Genomic DNA, 26,083 nt, shown 5'->3' with positions numbered 1-26,083 from the left:
CCCAAATGAGGTCATGAAGAAACAGACATGACTGAATAACAAATTGCTTGACTGGAATTTTCTGGGTCGGAAGCATTTACTCCATGTAGAGCATGAATTATTGATAAACTTTCAAGCTTGAATCTGAATTCACATGAATCCGTAGCTCTGGCTCTGATATATCAATCTCTAAGTGCTAAAGCTTATTCTAGACACAGCAGAAAAATGAAGTCTGACCAAGTCTTTAAAAAAAAACAAACCTGTAATTTCATTAATGTGTTGAGTGCCCTCATTATTTTTCATTTTTAATTTTTTTGTATACTCTCTAGTGCTTAACACAATACTGAGCATATAGTCACCACTTACATGGACGCTACGTGGTGGAGTTTATAGAGAGCTGGGTTTAGAGTCAGGAAGACCTGAATTAAAATTTGATCTTACTATAAATGTTTAACCCTAGACAAGTCACTTAATTTCAGCCTCAGTTTCCTCATCTGTAAAATGTGGGTAATAATAGAACCTGTTTTTCTGAGTGGTGAGGATGAAATGAGATAATTATAAAGCATTTAGCATATTGCCTATCATATGGCAGTGGCTATATTATGTCAACTATTCGATTCTTTATGAACCAGCTGTCCAGGGGTTTTCTCGGCAAAGATATTGAAATGGTTTGCTATTTCCTTCTCCAGTGGACTGATCATCTTCTGTCAGGTAGTGATGACTACCACCACAACAAGGGAGTTATCCATGAGGAAAATAAGAGTTAAATGACTTGCCCAGAGTCAACATAGCTAGGAAGAATCTGAAACTGGATTTGTATTCTTCCTGGTTTTTTTGGTCCACTGTACAGCTAGCTGCTCCTGTTTTTAAACTATTAGCTATTAATAAATGCTTGTTGACCGGCTGACAGATTAACATTTAAACTGGCATTGTATGTTCTACAATTTATTGTGTTGTAGAGTTGTTGGAGGCACTGAGATGTTAATTGCTCAGAGTCATGTAGCCTGTAGTGTTGGAGGTAAGATTTGAGCCTTGGTCTTTAAGATGTCAATTTTTTAGGTCATAGCCTTTTCTGCTTATAAGAATGGATTTTGATTCTTAGAATAGAAAGGTTCCTGAAAAATGCTATAAGATAAAATTTCTGGAAATGAAATATTTTCCTATTGCTTTCCATGGCAGTTTCTGAGTTTTCTTCTTTCTCTTGCTGGACTTGCTAAGCTGGGAAAGAGGAAATGCAAGAACTCTTCTAGGCATAGTCTCTAGAGAAATGGCCCAAAGAAGCCTGCCATCCTCTACTCTCCTCAAGGCTGTTTTTGTTATTTTTCAATTTTTTTCTAGTCGGGTCTGACTCTTTGTGACCTCATTTAGGGTTTTCTTGGCAAAAATATTGGAAGAGTTTGCCATTTCCTTTTCCACTCATTTTGCAGATAAGGAAACTGAGGTAAACAGGGTTAAATAACTTGTCCAGGATCATACAGCTAGCAAATGTCTGAGGTACTTTTGAATTCAGATCTTTGAACTCCAGGCCTGGCTAGATTGTGCTTTAGGGGGATAGAGTAAAGCCAGGATTTCAGTGGTAAAGAGAACTCCCAAGTGAGGAAATTTCCTCTACCAATGCAGCAGCACTTTCTCAGCAATTTATCATCTTAGAGAGTTACCTAGAACATTGAGGGGTTAAATGACTTGCTGAAAGTCACCTATCTGGACTAGGTTAGAGTTCTAACTTGAATCCAAGTCTTCCAGGCTTTGAAGCCAGCCCTCTAGCTGCTATGCCATGCTGTGTGAAAGCAATGGAAGAAGACCTGAAGTTTAATTCAAGTAGACAAAGATGCATAGTTCACTCTGTGCAAAGAGACAGCTGGGAAGGAATGGGTACAGAGATAGCCTAGCAGGAGAGAAAGTGAGAGAGAAAATAGAAATGGAACGGAGAGAAAGTGTAGTGTTGAGGAGACAGAGAAAAAGAATGGCAGAGACAGAGACAGAGAGACACAAAGAGAGAACTAGAAAGACACACAAACACAGAGAGAAAGATAGAGAGAAGATAAAGGAAGGGAGAGCAAGAGCAAAAAGAGAGAGAGAAGAGACAGAGAAAGATAAACGGGGACAGAGACAGAGAGACAGAATGGCGGAAAGCGACAGAGTGACAGAGACATTCACAAAGAGATAGAGAAATAGACAGAGACATACAGAGACACACAGAGAAAGATAGAGAGAAGAGAGAGGGAAGGAGAGAAAAAGAAAAAAAAGAGAGACAGAGAGAGAGAGACAGAAACAGAGACAGAGAGGGACAGAAAGGGAGGGAGACAGAGAGAGAGAGAAAGAGAGAGACAGAGAAAGAGATAGAGACAGAGAGGGACAGAGAGACAGAGACAGAGACAGAGAGAGACAGAGACAGAGCAGAGAGAGACAAAGACAGAGACAGAGAGGGACAGGGACAGAGACAGAGACAGAGACAGAGAGACACAAAGACAGAGACAGAGAAAGAAAGAGAGAGAAGAGAGAGAAAGAGAGAGAGAGAGAGAGAGAGGGACAGACGGCCCCAGTGTTTGTTTGGCTTATCCTGCTCACAGGGCCCGGTGAGAACCATGACACAGCACAGCAGGAGGGGCCCAGGCAGCTCCCAGCTTCCCACGGAGGGAAAGGTGACTCTCAGCTGTTTCTGTTGGCACAGACCCATCGGGCAGCTGGCCCAGGCACGGGGCCATGAGGGGAATGAGGGCAAAGGGAGGTTTGAAAGTGGTGGGGAGAGCCTGTGCTGGTAGAGCAGGAAGAGGTGGCGGTGAGCCTCCTGGGGGAGGGAAGGAAGGAGGAGGGAGGCAGGCTGCTCTGAAGGCATCCCCAAGGCTGAGGCTGCAGGAGGGGGAGAGATGAAGGGGGAAGTGACCAGTCACCCTGGGCAGAAGGGGGATCCTTTGGCAGGATATTTCTCAGAGCACTGCCCTGTTGGGGGCAGGCACTTCACTGGTGAGTTCATTCATTCTCTCATTTGTTGAAAGCCTACACTGGAATACAAATAAACCCACTTTTCCAGACCAAGGGTCATCTTTTCCCCTGAAACCATTTCTGATTCTTTCCAGATAAAAGTGCAAAACTCTTCTAATTTTCTTAAAGAGCTTTGCCTTTCTCCTTGATTCTTAACACATCTGACACTGAATAATGTACCTTAAGTACCTCATGTTCTTTCTCAAGTAGGGAGTAAGCTCTTTGAAGGCAGAGACTCTTAGGTTTGTTTTTTAATCTTTTTAGCCAAGTGTCCTGTGCACAGTAAAATATAAATATTTGTTGAATGACTTTAAACTGTACAAAGCATGGTACAGGACTCTGAAGGAGACATAGAACTTAATAAAGACATTCAATTGAAAAACCTGAAGTTTGTACTCTTCTGATTGTATACGTGGTTATGGATACATAAACACATAGTTCACCTTTTTCTTTTGTCTGCCCCTGTGAGTCCATTGATATAAGGAACTCCCTATGAGGAAATCATACCAGTTGACACCTGCTCTGCCTTAGAGAGTTGCCCCTGGGGGGCAGAGATGGCAGGTGGACCAGGCACCCAGCCCATTTATGTCAGTTCTTCCCCATTCCCATGGCTTCCTCCTGTAGTTTGCAAGGAGTTTTTGATAGTCAGGGAAGCCACTGAAGTGATAGATCCAGCCCATACTGTCTGTGAGGATAGGGTCATATAGAATATGTCAGACGTGGATCTTAAATCCAGGTTTTTCCTGATTCCAAAGCAGGTCCTCTGTTTGCTGGACCTTCCTGCCTTTTTAAGTAACAATATAAGGCCTAAATAAATACCAACCACTTGATCTTTTCCCCCATCCCCTGGAATTCCTCATTCCTAAGACCTATATTTTGAGGGTATGGTTCTGGGGTGGGTAAAGGCCTACAAATAACTGTTTCCTACTCTCCCATCTCCCAAAGAGTCTCAAGTCTACACTGCCACCTGATGAGAAGTGGATCAGATCGGTTCAGTTAACAGAGACATCATGCCCTATGAAGAGCCTGTCCAGGAAGGCACCATGCCCACTAGTGTACTTCATGAGAAGAAAGGGCATCGAAATGTTGCAGATCTGGTTGTTTAGACATATACCTTACCGCTATTATGTTCTTTTGATTCCCACTCTTTGTACAGAAACGTCGGGTATTTTGCAGGTTAGGGGGATGGATATGTGTACACACAGAGATGTAGACATGTATATAGATGTATGCTGCATGTTGCACAGAACAATATATGCACACACACAATGTATGTATATCTTTAAATGTGTACATGTATATGTATTGTGTATGTATGTTTGTGTGTACACATATACACAGAGAGAAAAGAGAGAGGAAAAAGAGACAGAAGAAAAGAGATGTACAGAGAGAGAAGAAAGGAAGGAGGGAGGGAAAGAGTGAGAAACAGAAACTGAGAGAAGACAAGAAGGAGGGAGGTAGGGAGAGACACACAGAGAGAACGAGTCAGAGAGAGATAAAAGGAAAGAGAGAGAAAAGAATGGAAGAAGAGAGGGAGACAGAGAGAGACAGAAAAGGAAGGAGAGAGAGAGAGAAGAAAGGGGGAGGAAAAGAAAGAGACACATACCTAGAGCAAGACAAAGAGTCAGAAAGTCAAGACAGAGAGAAGGAAGGAGGAAGAGATGGAGTGACAGACAGAGACCGAGAGAAGGAGAGAGAGGAAGAGAGAAAAGAAAGGAAGGAGGAAGAAAGAGACAGAAAGAAAGAGAAAAAGAGAGATAGAAAGAAGAAAGGACGAGGAGACAGAGAGAGAGAGACAGACAGACAGAGAGAGACAGAGAGATAGAGATAGATAGATAGATAGATAGAGAGAGAGAGACAGAGAGAGAGACAGAGAGAGAGAGAGAGACAGAGAGACAGACAGAGAGAGAGAGAGAGAGAGAGAGAGAGAGCATGGTGGATAGAAGATCTGTCAGGGAGACCTGAGTTCAAACTCTGTTTCAGAAATTTGTTAGCTATATAACTTGGAGCAACTCAGCCTCAGTTTCCTAATCTGTAAAATGGGAGTGCTAATAAGAGCATCTACCTCATGGAATTATTAGGAGCATCAAAGGTAAAACAAAACAAAAACCCTATAAAAATGTTATTTGGTATATTGGTGGGAGTCCGTTGGTCTTCCCTAAGCAAAACAGTTTACCATCCATGAAACGGAGGGGCAGACGTTCTCCGTGGATCCTTCCAGCTGTGACACTGATCCTCAGACACAGCAAAGCGTGCAGTGACCTCTGGAAAGCTCTGGGCTGGCTGCGGAGCCAGGTGTGCGCTCTGCGGTGTCGGCCCGCCCCCTGGTGGAGATGTGTGTTTTAGCAGCGGCTTGTCTTGGGTGGCTGCGAGAGGGAAACCGGGACTCGGGGAGGACCTGGCAGGAGGCTTGGCGTAGGGAATGGGGGGCACTGGGGAGAATGACAGCAAGTGGGGGTCGCCTTGGGCAGCCCACTCCTCATTTTGGGACTCGCCCCTTCCATTTTCAAGCGCCAAGCCCCTTCCTCCCCACCACCCACCTCGCCCCTTCCAAGCCGCACAGAAAAGTGTCTCCCCATCCCCACCGGGCTTCCTGCCCCCTTGCCTGCGTACCCTTTCCCGTGCTGAGGAACCACGCCCAGCGGCTCTCCTGGAGCATCACTTTTGTCCCAGTATCAGTAAAACGACAGGTTGTCTCGGGGAATCTGTCCCGCAGTGATGTTGGGCTGGATCCAACTCTCCCTCTTTCGGGCTTTCCTTAATATCCTTCTCCCTGCTAACCCCGACTCTATACTCTAACCCTAACTATCCCCTCACTTCCCTCTATCATCTCTTTTTTCTTTTCTTCTCTTTCTCCTTCTCTTTTTTTTCCTTCCCTTCCTTTCTGCCATATGACCAGATTTAGAGCTGGAAAAGATCTTAGGGTTCATATAGTCCAATCCCCTTCATTTTTACAATTGAGGAAACAAGTCCAGAGAAGTCACGTAATTTGCAGGTAGTAAGATGCAGAACCACATCTGAATGCAGATCCTGCGCCTTCATCTTGGGTCCTCTCCGCTGCCGCCCACTGGCTCCTCTCCTCCCCCCTCCTTCTCCTCCTTGCTATTCCTTTTTCTGTTGTTTTGATTTCTAGCCTTCAGGTCTCCCTTCCCTTCAGAAAAGGATCTTTCCTCTTAGTCTCTCATTTCTCACAGAGGATAGCAGACCCACCAGCTTTCTTATTTACAATGACTCAGTGCAGGATTTCATTTCAGGGGTTCCGATCTGTTTTCATTCAGGGAAATGAGAATTAATAGGAGAGGATGAAAATAATTCTGCCTCAAATGAGAGTAACCAATCAGCAGAAGTGTGTGTGTGTGTGTGTGTGTGTGTGTGTGTGTGTGTGTGTGTGTGTCTGGAGGTGGAGAAGACACAGCGTCCCCCACCCCGGCTCAGTCTGACAATTCACCCTCCGGTTCGATGAAGCTCCGACCTCTGGCTGCCCGATCTATGGCCTTCATCCACTGTCCCCTGAGCTCCTCAGATTCAGCTCTGAATGAGTAGACTAAACCAGACTGTTGCAGCTGGAACGTCCGGGGATCGGTCAAGGGCCCACTGGTCACCTGGTAGCCCAGCAGGGGAATGGAGGTATGAGCTTTCATATCCTGGGAAGGTAAGAAGGTAGAAAGTGAAGTAAGAAAGAGGGAGGAATGGATGGAAGAAAGAAGAAAAGGAAAGAGGAAAGGAAGGGAAAATTAATAATGAAATTATTATGACTGAATAATGAAATAAAAATAATGAAAATTAATATAATTGATAATAATCAATTTTGTTCTGTTTAGGAGCACTCTTCCCCCTTACAGAGGGATAGGAATTATGTATGGACAGTATCTCTCAAGAGGTATGGAGACAGTTGCCAAGGAAGTGTTCATCACTCTTAGGGAAAAGTAAACATTTCCTATCCCAAGAATTAGGTTCCCCTAAGCAGCACCACTAATTTGCTCTGTGATCCTGAACAAGTCACCTGCTTCCCCTCCTTCCCCTACAACCAACATCCCCTCCCACCTCTGCTACATATTAAAAAAGAGAGAGTGAGAGCGATGACATCTCCATTGCTTACTCCTCTTGTAATGGATGGAGATGGCAGATGGGAAGGTGGGTTGGGAGGGTGTAAAGGCTACGAAGATGTGAGGGCTAACGGGGGTGCTGTTACCTGTGGGGCAGCATAGATGTAAAGCACCAGGGGGTCATCTCTGGGGATGACACACCAGCCTCGGCTGCTGCTCTTCCCCCACTTGTCTCCCAGGAGCTGCAGGAAGCTGCACATCAAGCTCTGTTCCGATACCTTGGAAGACTCTTTCTGAGAAATGCACAGGGGCAGCCATCAGTTGGTGTGGAACAATCCCCCCCAAAGAACTAGTAGGAACTGGGAACCAATTACCATCTGCTTAGTTTCCTTCCCTGTAAAAGGAGGGGCTTGAAAACCAGATGATCTTCAAGGAGCCTTCTGGCGTGGTTGGGTGAGTTGGAAGAAGGTGGGAGCTGGGTGGGCAGAAGCAATCTGGGAAAGCTTTGTGGAGGAGGTGAGCCTTGCCATTAAGGCAAGATTTGGAGGGGGAAAAAGAAAGGGGAATCAGGTTCGTGGGTATGCATGTGTGCACCTAGTGAGCTGTGCCACTGGGCATGGGCTCATGGCAGGAGAAAACATGGGGCGCCCTGTGTCCCAGAGGAGAGTCCTGAGTTCTAGTCACACTGTCACCCTCCCTGCCTTCACAGTGTAGCTCTGTCCAGGGTAATGCTTTCAGGGGAGAGCCCTCTGGTGGAGAAGAGGAAGAAGACATGTGAAATACCCTCTCAGGATCTTAATTGCTCCTGTGCTCTGGAGAGATTTGGGGTCCAGATTTGAGCTTTCAATTCAGTTAGGGAGTTCCCCCGGCCCTGCCTGACACACCTGCAGCACAAGTTCATCAGGCTGTGAGTTCTTTTAGAGCAGGAACTGTTTTTTGGTCTTAGTATCACTGGCACATAGTAGGTGCTTCATAAATGATAGCTGACTGACTGATAGATCAGTTACTGCTCTAAAACTTACAGCCTTAGAGCATTCCTAGAGGGGGTCGGGCAGAAGTAGGGCCCCTAGGAAGCTGGCTGATTTGTCCAGAGTCATAAACCAGTATTTGTCAGTACTCGAACCCAGAGCTTTCTAACTCCCAGATGGATATTTGTCTACTACACTAGAACACAATACCATCCCTGGAGGTTGGCAGAATATTTTGCCATTAGCAATGTGGGGATTTGATAATAGCAGAGAGGGCCTTCTCTTTTACCACTGGACAGCGAGATAAGGGAGTCTCTCTGAATCACTTCCCACTCGATTTCTTATTTGTGGTGCAGCTCTCTGCCCCTAGTTAGATTATAAGCTTCCTGCAGGCAGGAATAAGGTCACTTTTTATCTCTGTATCTCCCTAAGTAGTCGGTATATCACCTTAGAACACAGGAAACACTTAATAAATGTTGAATTGTACCGTGATGTATGTATGTTTATCTTTATCATGATTGATGGGATATGCACTTTGAGGGAAACAAGAAGTGAACACCAGATCATCTCAAGCTAAAGGAAAAGATTCCAGGTCACAATGAGGGTGTGATGCAGAACATTAGTAAAATGGAGCATCCAGGACACAAGAGTCAGGTAGAGAAAGGGAACAGGTGCGGGGTGGGAAGTGGGGATTGGGGGAATGACTCATATTGTGGGGCACTGATTAGATCCAGACTCAGGAGAGACTTGGGTCTGATTCTTGTCTCTGACATTTACTATGAGTAATTCTGGGAAAATTGTTTATTTTCCAGGAAGGAAGGGAAGGAGGAAGAAAGGGAGGAAGGAAGGGAGGAAGAAAAGAATGAATGAAGGAAGGAGGGAGGGAAGGAAAAAAGGAGGTAGGGAGGTAAGGAGGGATGGAGGAAAGGAAGGAAGGAGAAAAGAAAGAAAATAGACAAAGAAGAGAAAAGGAGGAAGGAAAGAAGGAAGAGAAAGAGGAAAAAACCAGGCATTTATTAAGCTCCTACTATGTGCCAAGCACTGTGCTAAGCACTTTATAAGTATTATCTTATTTGATCCTCATCACAACTCTGGGAGGTAAGTAATTTTATTCTGCCCTTTTTACAGATTAGGAAACTGAGATAGAAAGTGACATGCCCAGGATTACTTAAACTTTTTCTGTCTCAGTTTCCTTATTTGTAAAAAGGGCATAGTAATTCCTACAAGACGAATTAATGTTATGTAAAATGATTTGTAGACCAGCAAGTCTTATGCAAATATTGGTTAATATTATAATGAGAGGTAAGGAGGCAAAAAGGGGAGAAGGTCAGTTTAAATCAGAAAGATCTGGATTCTAGTCCTGTTTCTGACACATACTAGCTGTGTGACCCAGGGCAAGCTACTTAACTTCTTAGGGCCTGTCTAAAATCATATTACCTCCCAAAGCCTTGATATCCTCACCTGCAAAAATGGGGCCATTAATACCTGTTATATCTCTTTCACAGGATCATTATTAAGACTTAATGACATAATGTATATTAAGTGTTTTCTAAACTCTTAGGCACCACAAATGTTAATTATTACTACTACCAGTATAACCACCATCACTACTACTATTTCTGCTTTACAACTACTGCTACTCTTCCTATTTTACTACTACTACCATTACTACTACTTCTTCTTTAAAACTTCTTGTTCTTGTTCTTCTCCTTCTTCTTCTCCTTCTGTTTCCTCTTCTTCTTCTCCTCCTCCTCCTTCTCCTCCTCCTCTTCCTTCTTCTCCTCTTCCTCCTCCTCCTCCTCCTTCTCCTTCTTCTTCTCCTCTTTTTCCTCCTCCCCTTCTTCTTCCTCTTCTTTCTCTTTCCCTTCCTATTCTTCCTTTCCTCCTGATACTACTCTATTACTCCTGCTCCTACTACCCCTACTACTTTACCACTACTATTACTATTACTACTACCTCCACCACCATCACTAGTACTAGTGTTTGTCTTAATGGAAGGAATTTCCACATTGGGAATTTCCTACTCTGATAAACCACAGGTCAGGATTAAAAAAATATTACAACACATACAAGGGAGACCTTGGAGTCAGAAAAACCTGAGTTCAAATTCTGCCTCTGATACATAACTGGCAAGGGACTTAACAGTGATTAACCAGCAGGGTTCCAATGATTCTTTAAGACTCAAGAATGTACAACAGGTGCCCACTTACATTGATAGAGGGACTTTCCTCATAGGGAATTTTCTGTACCAATTAAATTGTGAGTCTCTATACCAAAATATATCAGAATATAACAGAAACTGGATGGGGGAATCTGCTGAATGGTTGAAGGACTTATTCATTCCTTTGGGCCCTTCTATAACTTAAGTCTTATCATTAGATCTAGACTGAATAGTCCTTAGAGACCATCTAGTTTAACTTCTTCATTATGTAGATGAGAGAACTAAAGTCCACCCAGAATGGCAAGTGACTTGCTTAAAGTCATAGTTACCATCAGAAGAAACAGGATTTGAACACAGGCCCTCATTCCAAATCTGGTGCTCTTTCATGACACCACAAAACCATAAAGGGAAACTACTATTATATGCTGTCTCATTTGCATATTGGATATCTATGACTGATAAGGTCAGTTAGTACTGGGTTAATGAAACTATGGTTTGGAACCCAGGAGGCACTCAACAAATTCTTGTCATTGGAAGCTGTTAAGGACTCAGGTTTGGTTTGCTTTATTCACTTCCCGTTAAATGTTCTGTCTTTGAAAGTTTATATCAGGGATGGCATATGTGCATTGGGGTAGAGTATACTCTTTCCTCTTTTATTCTAAGTCAGAATCAAGAGTAAAGCCAACTGGAAACTAAAATCCTATGTTGTTCCAGATTATCTGAAAATAAGGTCTCTGTTTCCTTATCTGTAAGACCAAGGAATGACCTGTAAGGCCCATATAACTTCAAAATTCTCTGATTCTTTATACATTCTGGATTCTGGAGAGCTGGGCCCTGAAGTGGACTCTGAATCTCCCTACTGCAGGCTCTGGAGGCAGTCAGGGAGCTGGAGTAAAAATTGTTGTTATTCATCCTTTATTCTTGAAGAGGACCAATGATGTCAGGAGGGTGATATCTTGACTTGCAAATGAATTAGATTTAAGTGAGACAGAGCTGTGCAAAGTCATCAGCCTTGCTCTCTCCTCCAGTCACGGGGAGTCCAGTGGCAAAGCAAAGGTCAAAATAACTGGCAATGGCCCCGGATACAGTGGGGGCAACATTTTTAAGTTAAGGTCTTTCCTAGGTCTCCATTTGTCTGAGACAACACCCTTTCAGTCCTTGAAAGCTAGGTAAGAATTGAGGCAAAAAGTGGCCTAGTTTGCCTACTCAAAAGAATCAATCTGGAAGGGGAAGACCTCAGAGTTCTTTGAAGAGCAGTACAAAGGAAGCCCAGAGTAGTGAAGCCCACTGTTCCCTTGAGCAGAGAAATAGAATGTTGCTATTTAGCCGGGTCTGACTCTTTGTGACTTGGGATTTTCTTGGCAAAGATACTGGAGTGATTTATCATTTCCTTCTCAATCTTATTTTACAGATAAGGAAACTGAGGCAAACAAGGTTAAGTGACTCGCCCAAGGTCACACGACCACGACCCAGATATTCCTGACCCCAAACCTGGACCTATTAGCTGCTCAGATTCAGAGTAGGACTGAATCTCAGACCAAGAGCAGGAAGGAGGGACAGGCTTAGTTTGGATCTGACAATGCTGTCCATTGTAGTTAGAATAGGGGAAAAAAGTGGAAGATTGGGTAATAATAGATAGTGGAAGATGTGCCTGAGGAAACAAGAGGGGTGCAATGGAGGGGAGAAATGGGCAGTTTAACCTTGGAGGGAGTCTTTGCCCCTTCCTTACCTCTAGGATCCCTTTCTTCTTATCTTCCTTGTCCTCTGGCAGTAGGTTTCCGGTGAGGAAGACATAACACTCCAGACAGACCCGGTTGAGCCGATTGTCATCATATTTCAACCTAGCTCTGTAATCAGAGCACTTAGCACACACCACCTGAGGGAGAATTAGGATCAAGGTCAGGGGTAACGCAAGCACTGGCCTGGCCTGAGATAAGAGGGAGAACTGGGGCAGTTCAGGACAAAAGAGAAAGGGAGAAGAAGGGGGGGAAATTAAAAGGTGGCTAACAATCAGTAACATTTACTGCCATCTTCCTGCTCTTCAAAGGTCAGAGCTGAAACTAGGGGAGGGCAGTCAGGGCTCTAAGATGCCAATATCTGTGGTGAAATAGTTTCTTAGTCCTGGAAGAGGGCCGATGGGACTTTGCTTTCTTTCTATTATGGGAGAGCACCTAAATAGGTAAGTCACTTCCAGGTGAGGTCTGGGTTTCCTCTCTCCCCAAAAAGGTGCAAAATTGACAAATGTGCTACTGTGGTTACAACCATTGGGAATAACTGAAACCATAAAATGAAAGTAGTCCCCAAAGTGTGAGTGTAGACAAGAAAGATCTTGAGAAAAAGTCCCAAGGGAGGAAGAGTCAAGAATAATGAGGAGAAAAAAAGTTAGCAAAGGATAGAAAGAATAAAAGAAAAGCAAAGGGAGGAAATAGGGCTAGGACCAAGTCTGCCATTTTTATATTCCCCAGAGCTTCTGCCATTTTTATATTCCCCAGAGCTATAAGCAGCAATTTTGGCCCTTAGGACAAGAAAGAAGCTAAATCAAATCACTAAGTTTATTAAGTGCTTACTACAAACCAGACAAGAAGCACAAATGTCTCCTTGCCTGGGAAAGTAGCACAAAACATTATAGAAATCAATTTTGTAATTCACGATTTAAAAATAACATAAGTAATTAAGATATATTTGGTTGAATGGGACAGAAGGATTTACAACTATACTAACTTTTAGCTACTGACCGTGTCCAATTTTTGTACCCTATAAGTTTTCTTGACTTGGGACAAAGCCCTGATAGCCCTACCCTAGTTATGACTTTGTATATTCCTCTCTGTGTTTACTAAAGTGCTGAGCACATGGTTAATAAACTCTCAGTAAACATCTATTGATTGACTGAAAGGGACTGATGGCTGAGAAAGGGAAGGGGTAGGCGAGGGTGCTGCTCACATAGCCACATGCCCTGCAATGGTGTCGTCTTCGGGTGAGGGCATTGAAGGGCGTCTTGCAGCGCATGCACATGGTCACCATCTTGTCACGGACCCACTGGGGAGCTCGGATGCCCAGCTCTTCAGACTTCAGCTGACCAGAAGAGTGGAAACTTAAAAACTTCCTGATACTCTTCCCATTACTCATCTCCCATCCTGCGCCATTTATCACTTCCTATTTCCCAGACTATCTGAAATTTAGAGCAACTCTAAGGAGTAAGTAGATAAGGCACTAATATCATCTCCACTTGACAAATGAAAAAACTGAGGACCATAAAAAGTGAATTGCTCTTAATTAAGCAAACCCAGGCATCCAGGTCCCAGCACATTATCTTCTTCTCAGAGGCCATCTCTCTCACTCCCTTCCTTTGCCCTCCATCTTTAACCTCTCTTTTCTGGACCTTTGTCTTAGTCTTCTAGCCTCATACCACCCTGAAATCGTTCTCCTCTCCCCAGGGGAGGAGATTTCCTCTGCTTCTTCCTCAGCCAAGTCCCTTGGGACTGCAACTGCAAAGCAGGCAAAGTTTTTCCTCAATGATCCCCAGCTTTCTCTGTCCTTTCCTCCTTTATAGCTGATCTTTCCTTGGCCATTGATTCCCTTGCATAGATAATATGGTGATTTTTGTTTATTTGTTTGTTTTTACTAGAATGAGCTCTCTCATTCAGAACTTATTTGCAGGGAGAAGATCCTAAAGAAAAAATCAGAAACATGAAATTTCATATGCAAGAAAGATTTTTTTTTGGGGGGGAAGGGTGCAGAATGTAGAGTTTCCTACATTGCACAGGTGATTCTGAGGTAGGTCAGTCAACAGAAGAGGAATAGGAGGTATTCTTTGGGGTGAGGGGAGGAGCTTGGTGCGTTTACCTGATGCTCCTCCGTATCTCCCTCGGGCCCCTGGACGGCAGCTTTGAAGGTTTCATGTCGCTTTCCAATTTGATCGATGGCCTGTTGGCAAGCCTGGGTGCAAGAATAGCATATTAATTGTAATGACCCAGGATCCTGCATCTCCTTGTTTCAGGCTATTGGAATTTCCCACCTGGGAAATTCCAATAGCCTGAAACAAGATGAATTCACTAGCTAAGTATCTGCCCTAGGCAGAGATTGCTCATAAACACTTCTAAGTGGGAAGGTCAGATGGCTTGTCTACTTGTGGTCACATTTTAGCGTCTACTCCCCAAAGCAGAATTGGAATAGTTCGTGAGGAAGATAAATAAATCCTCAAAAGCTCCTCCTAGTGCTTTTCTTCTACCAAGTTCCATCTCAAGTCACCTCCTCCAAAGAGCTTTCCTTATCACCTGGCTGACTCTTATAGTGCATGTGTCCTACACCAGTCATTGAGCATATAACATGCTCTGTTTATACTGCGATCTTTCCTTTTAGAAATCCTTCCTGATAGACTATATGTTCCTTGAGGGCAGGGATTTTTTACTTCTTTGTGTTTGTAGCACAAAGTTACAAACAGTAATTGGCACATAGAAGGACTCAATAAATTATTATAAATATATATTATGTACATACTTATATATTATAGATATCATGTATAATATATAAGTGTATAGATTGATTTTCATGTCTGTGCCATGTCTTCCTGGTTAGTACTTACAGTGTTATCTTTCCTGAGAGAGAGTATTTACTCCTTGAGGGCAGGGACTTAATTATTCTTTGTATCTAATATTTAGTACAATATCTGGCACATAGTTGGGCCTTAATAAATGCTTTTAATAAATTGAGGTGCCTATACCATACTGCCTCATTAAATATTAATTTCTAGGGCAGCTAGGTGGCGCAGTGGATAGAGCATCAACCCTGAAGTCAGGAGGACCTGAGTTCAAATTTGACCTCGGACTTAACATTTCTTAGCTGTGTGACTCTGGGCAAGTCACTTAACCCCAATTACCTGGGGGGGGAGAAAATTCTTTGAAGGTAAGAATTGTATCTCATATTTATTTTTCTCTCTTCCTTAGTGCCTGATTGTGATGCACTGTAGGCTTTCAACACATTCAATTAAATGAGCATTACCTATCATATCTGGGGCAATGGGTATGTAAGGATAAAAAATGACCCAGTTCCTGCCCTCAAGTGGTGCTAGGGGTGGCAGTGGAATCAATCAATCTGTAAGCATTGATTAAATACCCACTATGTGCTGAGCACAGTGGATACATATATGAAATTGTGTCTGCCCTAAAGGGAATCACAATCTAGCTGGGAAAACAAAATGGGCTGACATGCATAAAGGTGATACAAGGCAGAACTTAATGGACAAAGAAGAGGTCCTTTTCACTTCACTGACTGACTGAAAAGGTCCATCCCCCTCATTTAGCTCGTTCACCCTAGCAAGGGGAAGGGAGTTGGGACAAACAACAGTTAGAGACAGTGACTCAGTTCACTTGGCAGAGTGAACATTCCCAGAGAAAATGATTTGTGGTATGTCTGTGGAGAGCTGAAATAGGGTTCTCTCTGCTGAAGTTGTGATTGCCTTCTATTTCCCACTCCCCAACTCTCAGTTGAAAGTGATGTTACCTGGATCCAGGTGTTCATTTCTTCCTGAGACCTGCCCCAAAATAAGACATATACATTAAAGAAAGTTAGGTTCCATCTCCCCATCCCCACACTCCCTGACCCCACAGATATCTGGTCTGCTCCCCACCCCTGTGTCTTGTAGGGTATACTGAACATCACTCACTGGGCTTGTAGTTCCAGGGTCCTCTGTTTCCCAGACACCAAGAAAGAGTGAGGAAATTCCACATCGTTCAGTTCCCGGACCTAGAAGGTCAGAAAGATCATTTAGGAACAGCAGCAAAGAGCCCCACTGGTGCACTGGATCACGCCAAGTTTGTCCTTTGCCGGGAATGTTTACAAAAAAGGAGGTAGACAGGCAATGGGCACCTTGGAGTAGTGGTCGCTGCTATCCAGTCCATTGCTGGACAACTGTACATATAATGGACACTCAAGTTGGACAGCATCCTAGCTTTCTGTGGCATCCCAAAAGTTCTAACTTGGAAGGGACTTCAGCAGGAATATAGTCTGAGCAAAACAGAATCCCCATGCACCAATCTATCTGACAGAGATCTCTGCTTGGAAACCTTCCACTTTTGCACAGCTCTGCTTATGAGAGAGGGAGCAGCTAGGTGGCGCTGCAGTGATAGAGCACCAGGCTTCCAGTGAGAGGCAGCCCCTTCCACTTTTGCTCAGCTCTACTTATGAGAAAGGGAGCAGCTAGGTGGCGCTGCAGTGATAGAGCACCAGGCTTCCAGTGAGAGGCAGCCCCTTCCACTTTTACACAACTCTACTTATGAGAAAGGGAGCAGCTAGGTGGCGCTGCAGTAATAGAGCACCAGGCTTCCAGTGAGAGGCAGCCCCTTCCACTTTTACACAACTCTACTTATGAGAAAGGGAGCAGCTAAGTGGCGCTGCAGTGGATAGAGCACCAAGTCTCTACTGAGAAGCAGCCCCTTCCACTTTTACACAACTCTACTTATGAGAAAGGGAGCAGCTAGGTGGTGCTGCAGTAATAGAGCACCAGGCTTCCAGTGAGAGGCAGCCCCTTCCACTTTTACACTACTCTACTTATGAGAAAGGGAGCAGCTAGGTGGCGCTGCAGTAATAGAGCACCAGGCTTCCAGTGAGAGGCAGCCTCTTCCACTTTTGCACAGCTCTACTTATGAGAAAGGGAGCAGCTAGGTGGCGCTGCAGTAATAGAGCACCAGGCTTCCAGTGAGAGGCAGCCCCTTCTACTTTTGCACAGCTCTACTTATGAGAAAGGGAGCAGCTAGGTGGCGCTGCAGTGGATAGAGCACCAGGCTTCCAGTGAGAGGCAGCCCCTTCCACTTTTGCTCAGCTCTACTTATGAGAAAGGGAGCAGCTAGGTGGCGCTGCAGTGATAGAGCACCAGGCTTCCAGTGAGAGGCAGCCCCTTCCACTTTTACACAATTCTACTTATGAGAAAGGGAGCAGCTAGGTGGCGCTGCAGTAATAGAGCACCAGGCTTCCAGTGAGAGGCAGCCCCTTCCACTTTTGCACAGCTCTACTTATGAGAAAGGGAGCAGCTAGGTGGCGCTGCAGTGATAGAGCACCAGGCTTCCAGTGAGAGGCAGCCCCTTCCACTTTTACACAGCTCTACTTATGAGAAAGGGAGCAGCTAGGTGGTGCTGCAGTAATAGAGCACCAGGCTTCCAGTGAGAGGCAGCCCCTTCCACTTTTACACTACTCTACTTATGAGAAAGGGAGCAGCTAGGTGGCGCTGCAGTGGATAGAGCACCAAGTCTCTACTGAGAAGCAGCCCCTTCCACTTTTACACAACTCTACTTATGAGAAAGGGAGCAGCTAGGTGGCACTGCAGTGATAGAGCACCAGGCTTCCAGTGAAAGGCAGCCCCTTTCACTTTTACACAACTCTACTTATGAGAAAGGGAGCAGCTAGGTGGCGCTGCAGTAATAGAGCACCAGGCTTCCAGTGAGAGGCAGCCTCTTCCACTTTTGCACAGCTCTACTTATGAGAAAGGGAGCAGCTAGGTGGTACTGCAGTGATAGAGCACCAGGCTTCCAGTGAAAGGCAGCCCCTTCCACTTTTACACAACTCTACTTATGAGAAAGGGAGCAGCTAGGTGGCGCTGCAGTAATAGAGCACCAGGCTTCCAGTGAGAGGCAGCCCCTTCCACTTTTACACTACTCTACTTATGAGAAAGGGAGCAGCTAGATGGCGCTGCAGTGATAGAGCACCAGGCTTCCAGTGAGAGGCAGCCCCTTCCACTTTTACACAACTCTACTTATGAGAAAGGGAGCAGCTAGGTGGCGCTGCAGTGATAGAGCACCAGGCTTCCAGTGAGAGGCAGCCCCTTCCACTTTTACACAACTCTACTTATGAGAAAGGGAGCAGCTAGGTGGCGCTGCAGTGGATAGAGCACCAGGCTTCCAGTGAGAGGCAGCCCCTTCCACTTTTGCTCAGCTCTACTTATGAGAAAGGGAGCAGCTAGGTGGCACTGCAGTGATAGAGCACCAGGCTTCCAGTGAAAGGCAGCCCCTTCCACTTTTACACAACTCTACTTATGAGAAAGGGAGCGGCTAGGTGGCGCTGCAGTGGATAGAGCACCAGGCTTCCAGTGAGAGGCAGCCCCTTCCACTTTTACACTACTCTACTTATGAGAAAGGGAGCAGCTAGGTGGCGCTGCAGTAATAGAGCACCAGGCTTCCAGTGAGAGGCAGCCTCTTCCACTTTTGCACAGCTCTACTTATGAGAAAGGGAGCAGCTAGGTGGCGCTGCAGTAATAGAGCACCAGGCTTCCAGTGAGAGGCAGCCCCTTCCACTTTTACACAGCTCTGCTTATGAGAAAGGGAGCAGCTAGGTGGTGCTGCAGTAATAGAGCACCAGGCTTCCAGTGAGAGGCAGCCCCTTCCACTTTTGCACAGCTCTGCTTATGAGAGAGGGAGCAGCTAGGTGGCGCTGCAGTGATAGAGCACCAGGCTTCCAGTGAGAGGCAGCCCCTTCCACTTTTGCACAGCTCTGCTTATGAGAGAGGGAGCAGCTAGGTGGCGCTGCAGTGATAGAGCACCAGGCTTCCAGTGAGAGGCAGCCCCTTCCATTTTTGCACAGCTCTACTTATGAGAAAGGGAGCAGCTAGGGGGCGCTTCAGTGGATAGAGCACCAAGCTTCCAGTGAGAGGCAGCCCCTTCTACTTTTGCACAGCTCTACTTATGAGAAAGGGAGCAGCTAGGTGGCGCTGCAGTAATAGAGCACCAGATCTCTACTGAGAGGTAGCCCCTTCCATTTTTGCACAGCTCTGCTTATGAGAGAGGGAGCAGCTAGGTGGTGCTGCAGTGACAGAGCATCAGCCTGGAGTCAGGAAGACTCCAATTCCTGAGTTTAAATCTAACCCATTTACTAATGGTGTAACCCTGGCCACAGTTTCCTCAACTATAAAATGAAGATAATAAAAGTACCCACTTCTGAGAAGTTGTTGCTGTGAGGGAGCTAACAAACTTCCCAAATGCTCCTCTGAACCTGGTGTTTGAAGCAATGTGAGCATGTAGGCCTATGAGAAATTTTTATGCTAGTGATATTTTCACTTTTGGAGAAATAATGACAGCTAGCATTTGTATAACACCTGAAGGTTTGCCAAGCACTGTACATGTTATTTTATTTATTCTTCTCATTATTATTTCTATTACTATTTCCATTTTACAGATGAGGAAACTGAGGCAAACAGAGGTTAAGTGACTTGTTCAGGGTCACACAGCTAATCCATATCAGGTCTTCCTGACTCCAAGGTCAATATTTTATCCACTGGGTAGCCACGATGTCCTTGGTAGAAAGGAAAATATTGCTAGTATCAAAATCTTTTCCTAGAATAAATCAAATGTATCTATTATGTATGGCAACATTTTTTTAGCATGAAAATAGGCTTTAATTTCACTTACTTTATTCCAACATTTCCCAAGCTTCTCTTTATTCTTGGGTATTTCATTCTCCCATCCCTTCTCAATCAGCAATTACATCTATCAATGTATTTCAAGTCCAAGAATTTCTCTTGGCCAGATTAGTTTGAGAAATGCTGCCCTTGGAAATCATAGTACAGACAACAAGACCACACATGATGCTTCCCTCAGGAAGAGATGGGGGAGGGCAGGAATCAGGGATCAGGATGGTGAGGCCTGGGGAGGAGGAGGCCACATCTCCCTGGATGACTTCATTGTTTTGCCTGTGGGCCAGTCTGGTTCCAAACCACAGGAACAGGCTCTTAAGCCAATAAAGTTAAAGGAAGGGACTGGAAGAGATGGTTTTCAAAATCCCTCCCAGCTCTGAGATTCTGTTCTATGCTCTGACATTCCATGTTGTAAGACCCCTCCTAATTTTGATATTCTATGAGACACCTCTCAGAGGAACAGCAGACATTAATCCCTTCCCTTCTGCATGACCAACGGTATCCCCTTCAGAAAAAGGTAGTGTACTTGTGTGAGCATGAACACACATACACACACTCCTGGATATGCATGGGGACATAGGTATAATGGAACCAATGGCCTTAGAATCACTCTTAGAAATCCATAGACAGGGAGGAATATTCACAAACACACGCACCTGCAAACTTTCCTTGGACATCCTTATTTAGACACACATTTATAGACATACTCAGACACATAGACACTGGCAGAAATACATAAACACAAAGAACAGGGAGACATTCACATAGAGATGTTTTGAGATACACACAGCCAACATATCCCTCCAACATATACATCAGTTACACAAACACATGACTAGATCTGAATCAGTAATTCCAGCACCTGGGAAAGTTAATCAGACCTCAAAGGAAGTCTCACACTGAACCTCTTTGCCTATCCCTGACCTCCACTGGTCTAGGACACTACTTCCTCTTCCTTTCCAGAGCTCCATCTTCCTTCTAACTTCTCTAGAAGTATAAATTGGTAAAGTACCAAAAAAGTCTTCCAAGACACAGGGCTGACCATCTCTGAACCACTGTGGGGAGAAGTATCAAGTAGTATCTTGGGAATAAGAAAGTTCCCCATCTATATCTATATCCATATCTATATCTGTATCTACATCTACCGTGTTTCCCCGATAATAAGACCTATCCCGAAAATAAGCCCTCCCCTTACTGTGTAAGATTCCTCTAAAATAAGCCCTCCCCTGAAAATAAGCCCTATTGAGATTGCTACTGTAGTGAAGGTGATCCCCTGCACTACATTACAGTACCCTCTGTATGCACCGCTCCTCCTCCCCCCACAGGTGAAACGCACGCCGCACTCTGAGCTGCATCCAATCAGAGCTGCAGCAGTGAGCCCGTCTTCCTGTTCTTCCCCAGTGATTTGCTTGCTGGCGCCATTGAGAGCAGTGCCGCGGAGGAGAGCTGAGGCAGGACAACATAAAAACCCGGTATGTAAGTGGGAGTGAGGGGGCATGATGGAGGATAAAAGGGGCATGATGGAGGATAAAAGAAGAACTCAGGGGGCATGATGGAGGATAGAAGGAGCACTCAGGGAGCACGATGGGATTAAAACATTATTGAGGGGCATGATGGAGTGAAAAGAAGGACTGATGGTCATAATTTTATTATTCTGTCTGTTTTGACCCCCAGACATGAGTACAAAAAGGAAGAGCTATACTGTTGAGTACAAGAAAGCAATTGTAGAGGAGTCACATGGCAAGAATCTTGCAGTTTTCTGTAAAGAAAAACTTTTGGATCTTCGAATGGTCAGAAAATGGAGAGCAGATTATAATAACCTCAATCAACAGGTGGATGAGGGAAAAGGGAAAAAGCACAAGTCTGGATCAGGTCGGCAACCCTTATATCCTGACTTGGAGATCCTCATTGGTGAATGGATTGCTGACAGGAGAGCAAAAGCCTTGGTTGTGTGCAGGGCTGATGCTGATATTCAAGCATTTGCCCTTTCAATGGCACCAGAGTTTGAAATGGTCTCAGAAGGATTCAAAGCATCACAACACTGGTTGGACGGTTTCCTTCAATGGTATGAATTGTCCCTAAGAAGATCAACAACACTGTTTAAGCTGGAAGATGCTGAAGTTATTAAACGTGCACTTGCATTTAAGTCCTTTATTGATAGGATCGACATTTCCAAGTACCAAACCTGCAATATGATTGCTATGGATGAAACTGCAGTGTTTATGGGACAAGGATCTCAAACAACAATTCATCACAGGGGTGCAACGTCAATCTACTTTCCCACCACCGGCTATGAAAGTGCACGGGTCACCTGTGTTTTGGCAATTCGTTTGGATGGAAAGAAAGCCACACCTCTAATCATTAGTAAGGGCAAGAAAGATAAGATTGAACGTGTATCAGGCATTTACATTCTTGAAACCGAAAAAGCCTGGTGTACACAAGCCGTTATAAGAAAGTGGGTTGATTTAATGCTGCCACTTGTTATGTGAGGTAACCAAAGAGGTCTGATAATCTGGGATTCAGCCAGCACTCACCGTGCTAAAGAAATGAAGAACTTCCTTGCAGAGAGAAAAATAGATCAAGTAATGATTCCTGCAGAAACGACTGCCTATCTCCAGACCCTTGATATTGCAATAAACAAGCCATTCAAGGACCATTTGCACATGGAAGTCAATGACTACATTGAAAATAGAATGGAAAGAAATCAGCGTGGAAACTTTGTGAAGCCCTGTCTGCAAGAAGTCGTGACTTGGGTGAAGAAGTCATGGGATAAAATTACTGACAGCTGTGTCGCCAAGGCACTACGAGCAGGTTACCTGGACAAGACATGTTCATTTAAAGAGAGCTATATTGCTGGACATGACAGATTGGATCCACTTCTTCTGAAGGAAATAGAGGCGCAAGACATCCAGGACGGAATTCAGGGTATGGACACTTATGACAATGTTGTTGAAGAAGATGACATGATCATTATCGAATAAAGGTACTTTTTTGGTTCACATTTACCTGTTTATTAAAATTGCTGTCAATGTTCATTAAAATAATCCCTCCCCTGAAAATAAGCCCTCTGGTGTTTTTCTGTTCAAAAAAATAATAAGACAGTGTCTTATTATCGGGAAAACACGGTATATCTATATCTGTCTACATATGTATGTATATGTATAATGTGTATATGTATATATGGATGCCTGTGTCTATCCTATATCTAGACTATTATCTATACATATATATATTTATGCAATACATGAATACACACACATGTACATATAATCACTCTATGGGTGCAATATACATGTATGCACATGTACATATATTTACACATGACAGTATCATGTTTATATTTCACACACAACATCTTTACATGATCTGATTTATGTGATAAATATAAATGTGACTGTCTTTCTCTGTTTCTGTCTCTCTGAATTTGTTTCTTTTATCTATGTGTCTGTGATAACCTATGTTATCACATGTGCCCATGATGCAAAGATGCATTTCTCATTAAAACTTATCAGAAATATTGCTTCAGCTTTGGTACTCAAGCTTCCTCAGAATCCTCAGTAGATTCTGCACTTCTGATTGGAGAGTTGGAGAAATGAGCAAAAAACTCCTCCCAAAGCTCAGAAGCCCAGCAAACTCTTCATGTTCCATCAGCTGAATTTTATGGATTCCTCTCCACTCTCATCATGCCTCCGTGCTGGGTACATTCTCCCCCCTACACTTTCTGGTTCCCTTTTGTGTTTTATCTTCCCCCATTAGATTATAAGCTCCTTGAAGGCCGGGGCTGTTTTTCTTTTTCTCATTTGTATCCTCAGTACTAAGCATAGTGCCAGTCCCATACTAGGTATTCAAGAAATGGTTAGTGTATATTCCTGAAATGTTCTCTTATGCTCATCTGTACAATATGAATTCCTGGGCATATAAGCCTTGGATAGTGACTCTGTGTTCATTGGAAGAAGTAATGCTTCATTCCCCAGAAGGCTGAGGGTTGTCTTCAGGAAAAAAAAATCTGAGCCAAATCAAGGGCATAAGCTTCCAGATAATAATTTACAGCCTCTTCAAGAATAGGCAAGCAGAGCAATGCCCAGAAAATTCCAGTCTGAGATGCCCTTTGAATGCCAGCTACAGGCTCCCAACAGTAGCCAACAGGTCCTGATCCTGACATTCTCCATCTGATTAGGAGTCAACATAGTTTGACTAGGGCTCACTGTGTGTTGGGTCTGGCACAGAAGAGTAATTCAGGAGGTTGGGTAAAGTGCCAGGCCTGGGGTAGGAAAGTTGGCAGCTGCTTAGGATGCAACAAGGCAGCTTTAAAAATTCCTTTTTCATAAAGGAATGGTTTTATTATGACTGGAGGTATGTATTATTATGCAGAACATAAATTATAGCTCACATTTATATAACATTTTAAAATTTGCAAAGTAATTTTGCATATATTACTGCAGTGTTTCTCAAAATTTTTGTTTATATCAAAGTATTTTTTTTTTTTTTACTATGAGGAAGAGCAGTTAGGAGATTTTTCATGGAATTCCAAGTGTATATTACGTACACTGCTGTATTTGTATGCGATTGCAAGTGTAAGTTCCCTTCAATTCACAGAATACCAGACATTTTCGTTGACTGTCCCCCATGCATGGAATGCTCTCTCCTTAGTTCTACATCCTAACTTACCTAACTTTCTTCCCAGTTAAAGTCCTACCTTCTTTTAAAGATAGCTCTTCCTAATTCCTTAAATCTAGTGTTTTCTCTTTGCTGATTATCTCCAATTTATCCTGTCTATAGCTTGTTTTTACATAGTTGTTTGCATGTTGTCTTCTCTATTAGATTGTGAGCTTTTTGAGAACTGGGAGTGTCTTTTGCCCTTCTCTGTATCCGCAGCACTCAGCACAGTGCCTGCCACATAGTAGATGCTTAATAAATGTTTGTTGACTGATTGATGTGATCTCTTTCCCCCATACACCTTTTCAGTGTCACATCATTTCATTTGAGTTTGGTAGCAATACTGTTATGCTATTCTCTCTCTTTTACAAATGAGGAAATTAAGGTTCTGAGTGACTGCTTAGCATAACACAATCACTAACACCCTGAGGCAGGATAAGACCAATGCTATTACATTTCACAATATTTCACATTGCTGCCTTTTGATTTCTGATTGACCACTAAAAAGAGAAGATAGAAAAGAAAAGGCAAAAATTGACCACAATTTAGACATCTCTGAAAGACTGCCAAGATAAGAACTGAGGCTAGTTATTTTTAAAGGTAAAAACTATTATTATAACCTAGGAATTGCAAATTTAGTGAGTGGGAGTAGCAAAAGAAAGCAGGAAAATCCTGAGAAAAAGATGGAAAAACTATTTATAAAATTTTTATTTAGGAATTCAGACAGACCCTCCCAAATAGTAAACAGATATGGGTAACAAGTGGTTTGCTTATGAGAGTTTACAGTAAAAGAACAGAAAATCATGTTGTAAAATCAAATATGAAAGGCAAGGAGAACAATCCATTAATATACAGAGAATGTGTTTGTGTTTCTTCCAGTGTACCAAATAACAACTACATCCATCTGTAGGTCAATGTCCTTGCTAAATGAGAAGGTGAAAAATTCTAATCTTCCCTTGTCCTTCGAAAATCCAAATTAGATCCTACTATTCACAATAGCTATCATCCTTTAATTCTCCTTTTTTTAAGCCAAACTCTGAAAAAGCACCAATATCCAGTCATTCCACTTTCTCTCTTTTCACTCTTCTAAATATTGTTTGAAATATGGATTCTAACTTTATTATTCAACAGGAACTCTTCTTCTTAAAGTCACTAAAGGATCTTCATCAACAAATCTTATGATCTTTTCTCACCCCTCATCCTTGACCTTTCTATACCATTCTTAATCTCTCTATGCTAACTTGACATTGTTAGTCGCTCTCTCTTCTTGAAAACGCTTTCCTCTTTGGGGATTTGTGACTTTGCTCTCCTTTGTTCTTCTACCTGTTTGCTCTTTCTTACTTTCCTTGGCTGGATCATCATCCAAGTCACATCCACTAAATGTGTATGTATACTAAAGTATTATCCTAGTCTCTCTTTCTAAACTCTCTCACTTAGTGATCTCATCAGTTATCATGTATTAAATATATCCTGCTTTAATCCCTCTTCTTAGGTCCAATTCCACATCATCAAATACCTGTTAGCCATTTTTAACTGGATGTCTCATAGGTATCTCAAATTCAAGATGTTCAAATAGACCTTACTACCTTCTCCCTACATTCATCCCTTTTCTGAACTTTCCTATTATTTTTGAAGTTAGTTCTATCCTTAAAGTCGTCCAAATTCATGACTTCATTGTCATACTTAATTCTTCATTCTCTCACTCTTACATGGATAATGCTAATCTATTTGCTATTTCTCACATATGATCCATTTCTGATTTATATACGTTTGGATATAAAGCAGTTCCTAGGACACAATATCCAGAAAAAAGATAGTAATAATATTCATAATTTCAGAATCTATGTAAAGATATTCAGTTTGTAGCAAATTGGAAATTTCAAAGCAAGGTGGT

At 43.4% G+C, this 26,083-nt stretch overlaps 1 protein-coding gene across 2 annotated transcripts in view; it reads right to left on the bottom strand.

Moving 5' to 3' along the window:
- Nucleotides 1-5,073: 5,073 nt before the first annotated feature.
- The window catches only part of FGD2 (FYVE, RhoGEF and PH domain containing 2), a 43,313-nt gene continuing 22,303 nt past the window's right edge, over nt 5,074-26,083 (bottom strand). For both annotated transcript variants that reach the window (XM_051996799.1, XM_051996800.1), the window contains 7 exons: nt 15,799-15,878; nt 15,636-15,666; nt 13,980-14,072; nt 13,077-13,208; nt 11,866-12,012; nt 7,154-7,300; nt 5,074-6,605 (listed from right to left, as the gene is read on the bottom strand). In XM_051996799.1, coding sequence (XP_051852759.1) covers nt 6,393-6,605; nt 7,154-7,300; nt 11,866-12,012; nt 13,077-13,208; nt 13,980-14,072; nt 15,636-15,666; nt 15,799-15,878 — 843 coding nt within the window. In that variant the 3' untranslated portion in view covers nt 5,074-6,392. The remainder of the gene's footprint in view (nt 6,606-7,153; nt 7,301-11,865; nt 12,013-13,076; nt 13,209-13,979; nt 14,073-15,635; nt 15,667-15,798; nt 15,879-26,083) is intronic.

This window comes from Antechinus flavipes, chromosome 4 (genome assembly GCF_016432865.1).
Source record: "Antechinus flavipes isolate AdamAnt ecotype Samford, QLD, Australia chromosome 4, AdamAnt_v2, whole genome shotgun sequence".
NCBI lineage: Eukaryota > Metazoa > Chordata > Mammalia > Dasyuromorphia > Dasyuridae > Antechinus > Antechinus flavipes.
This window is presented reverse-complemented; position numbering and strand designations above follow the sequence as displayed.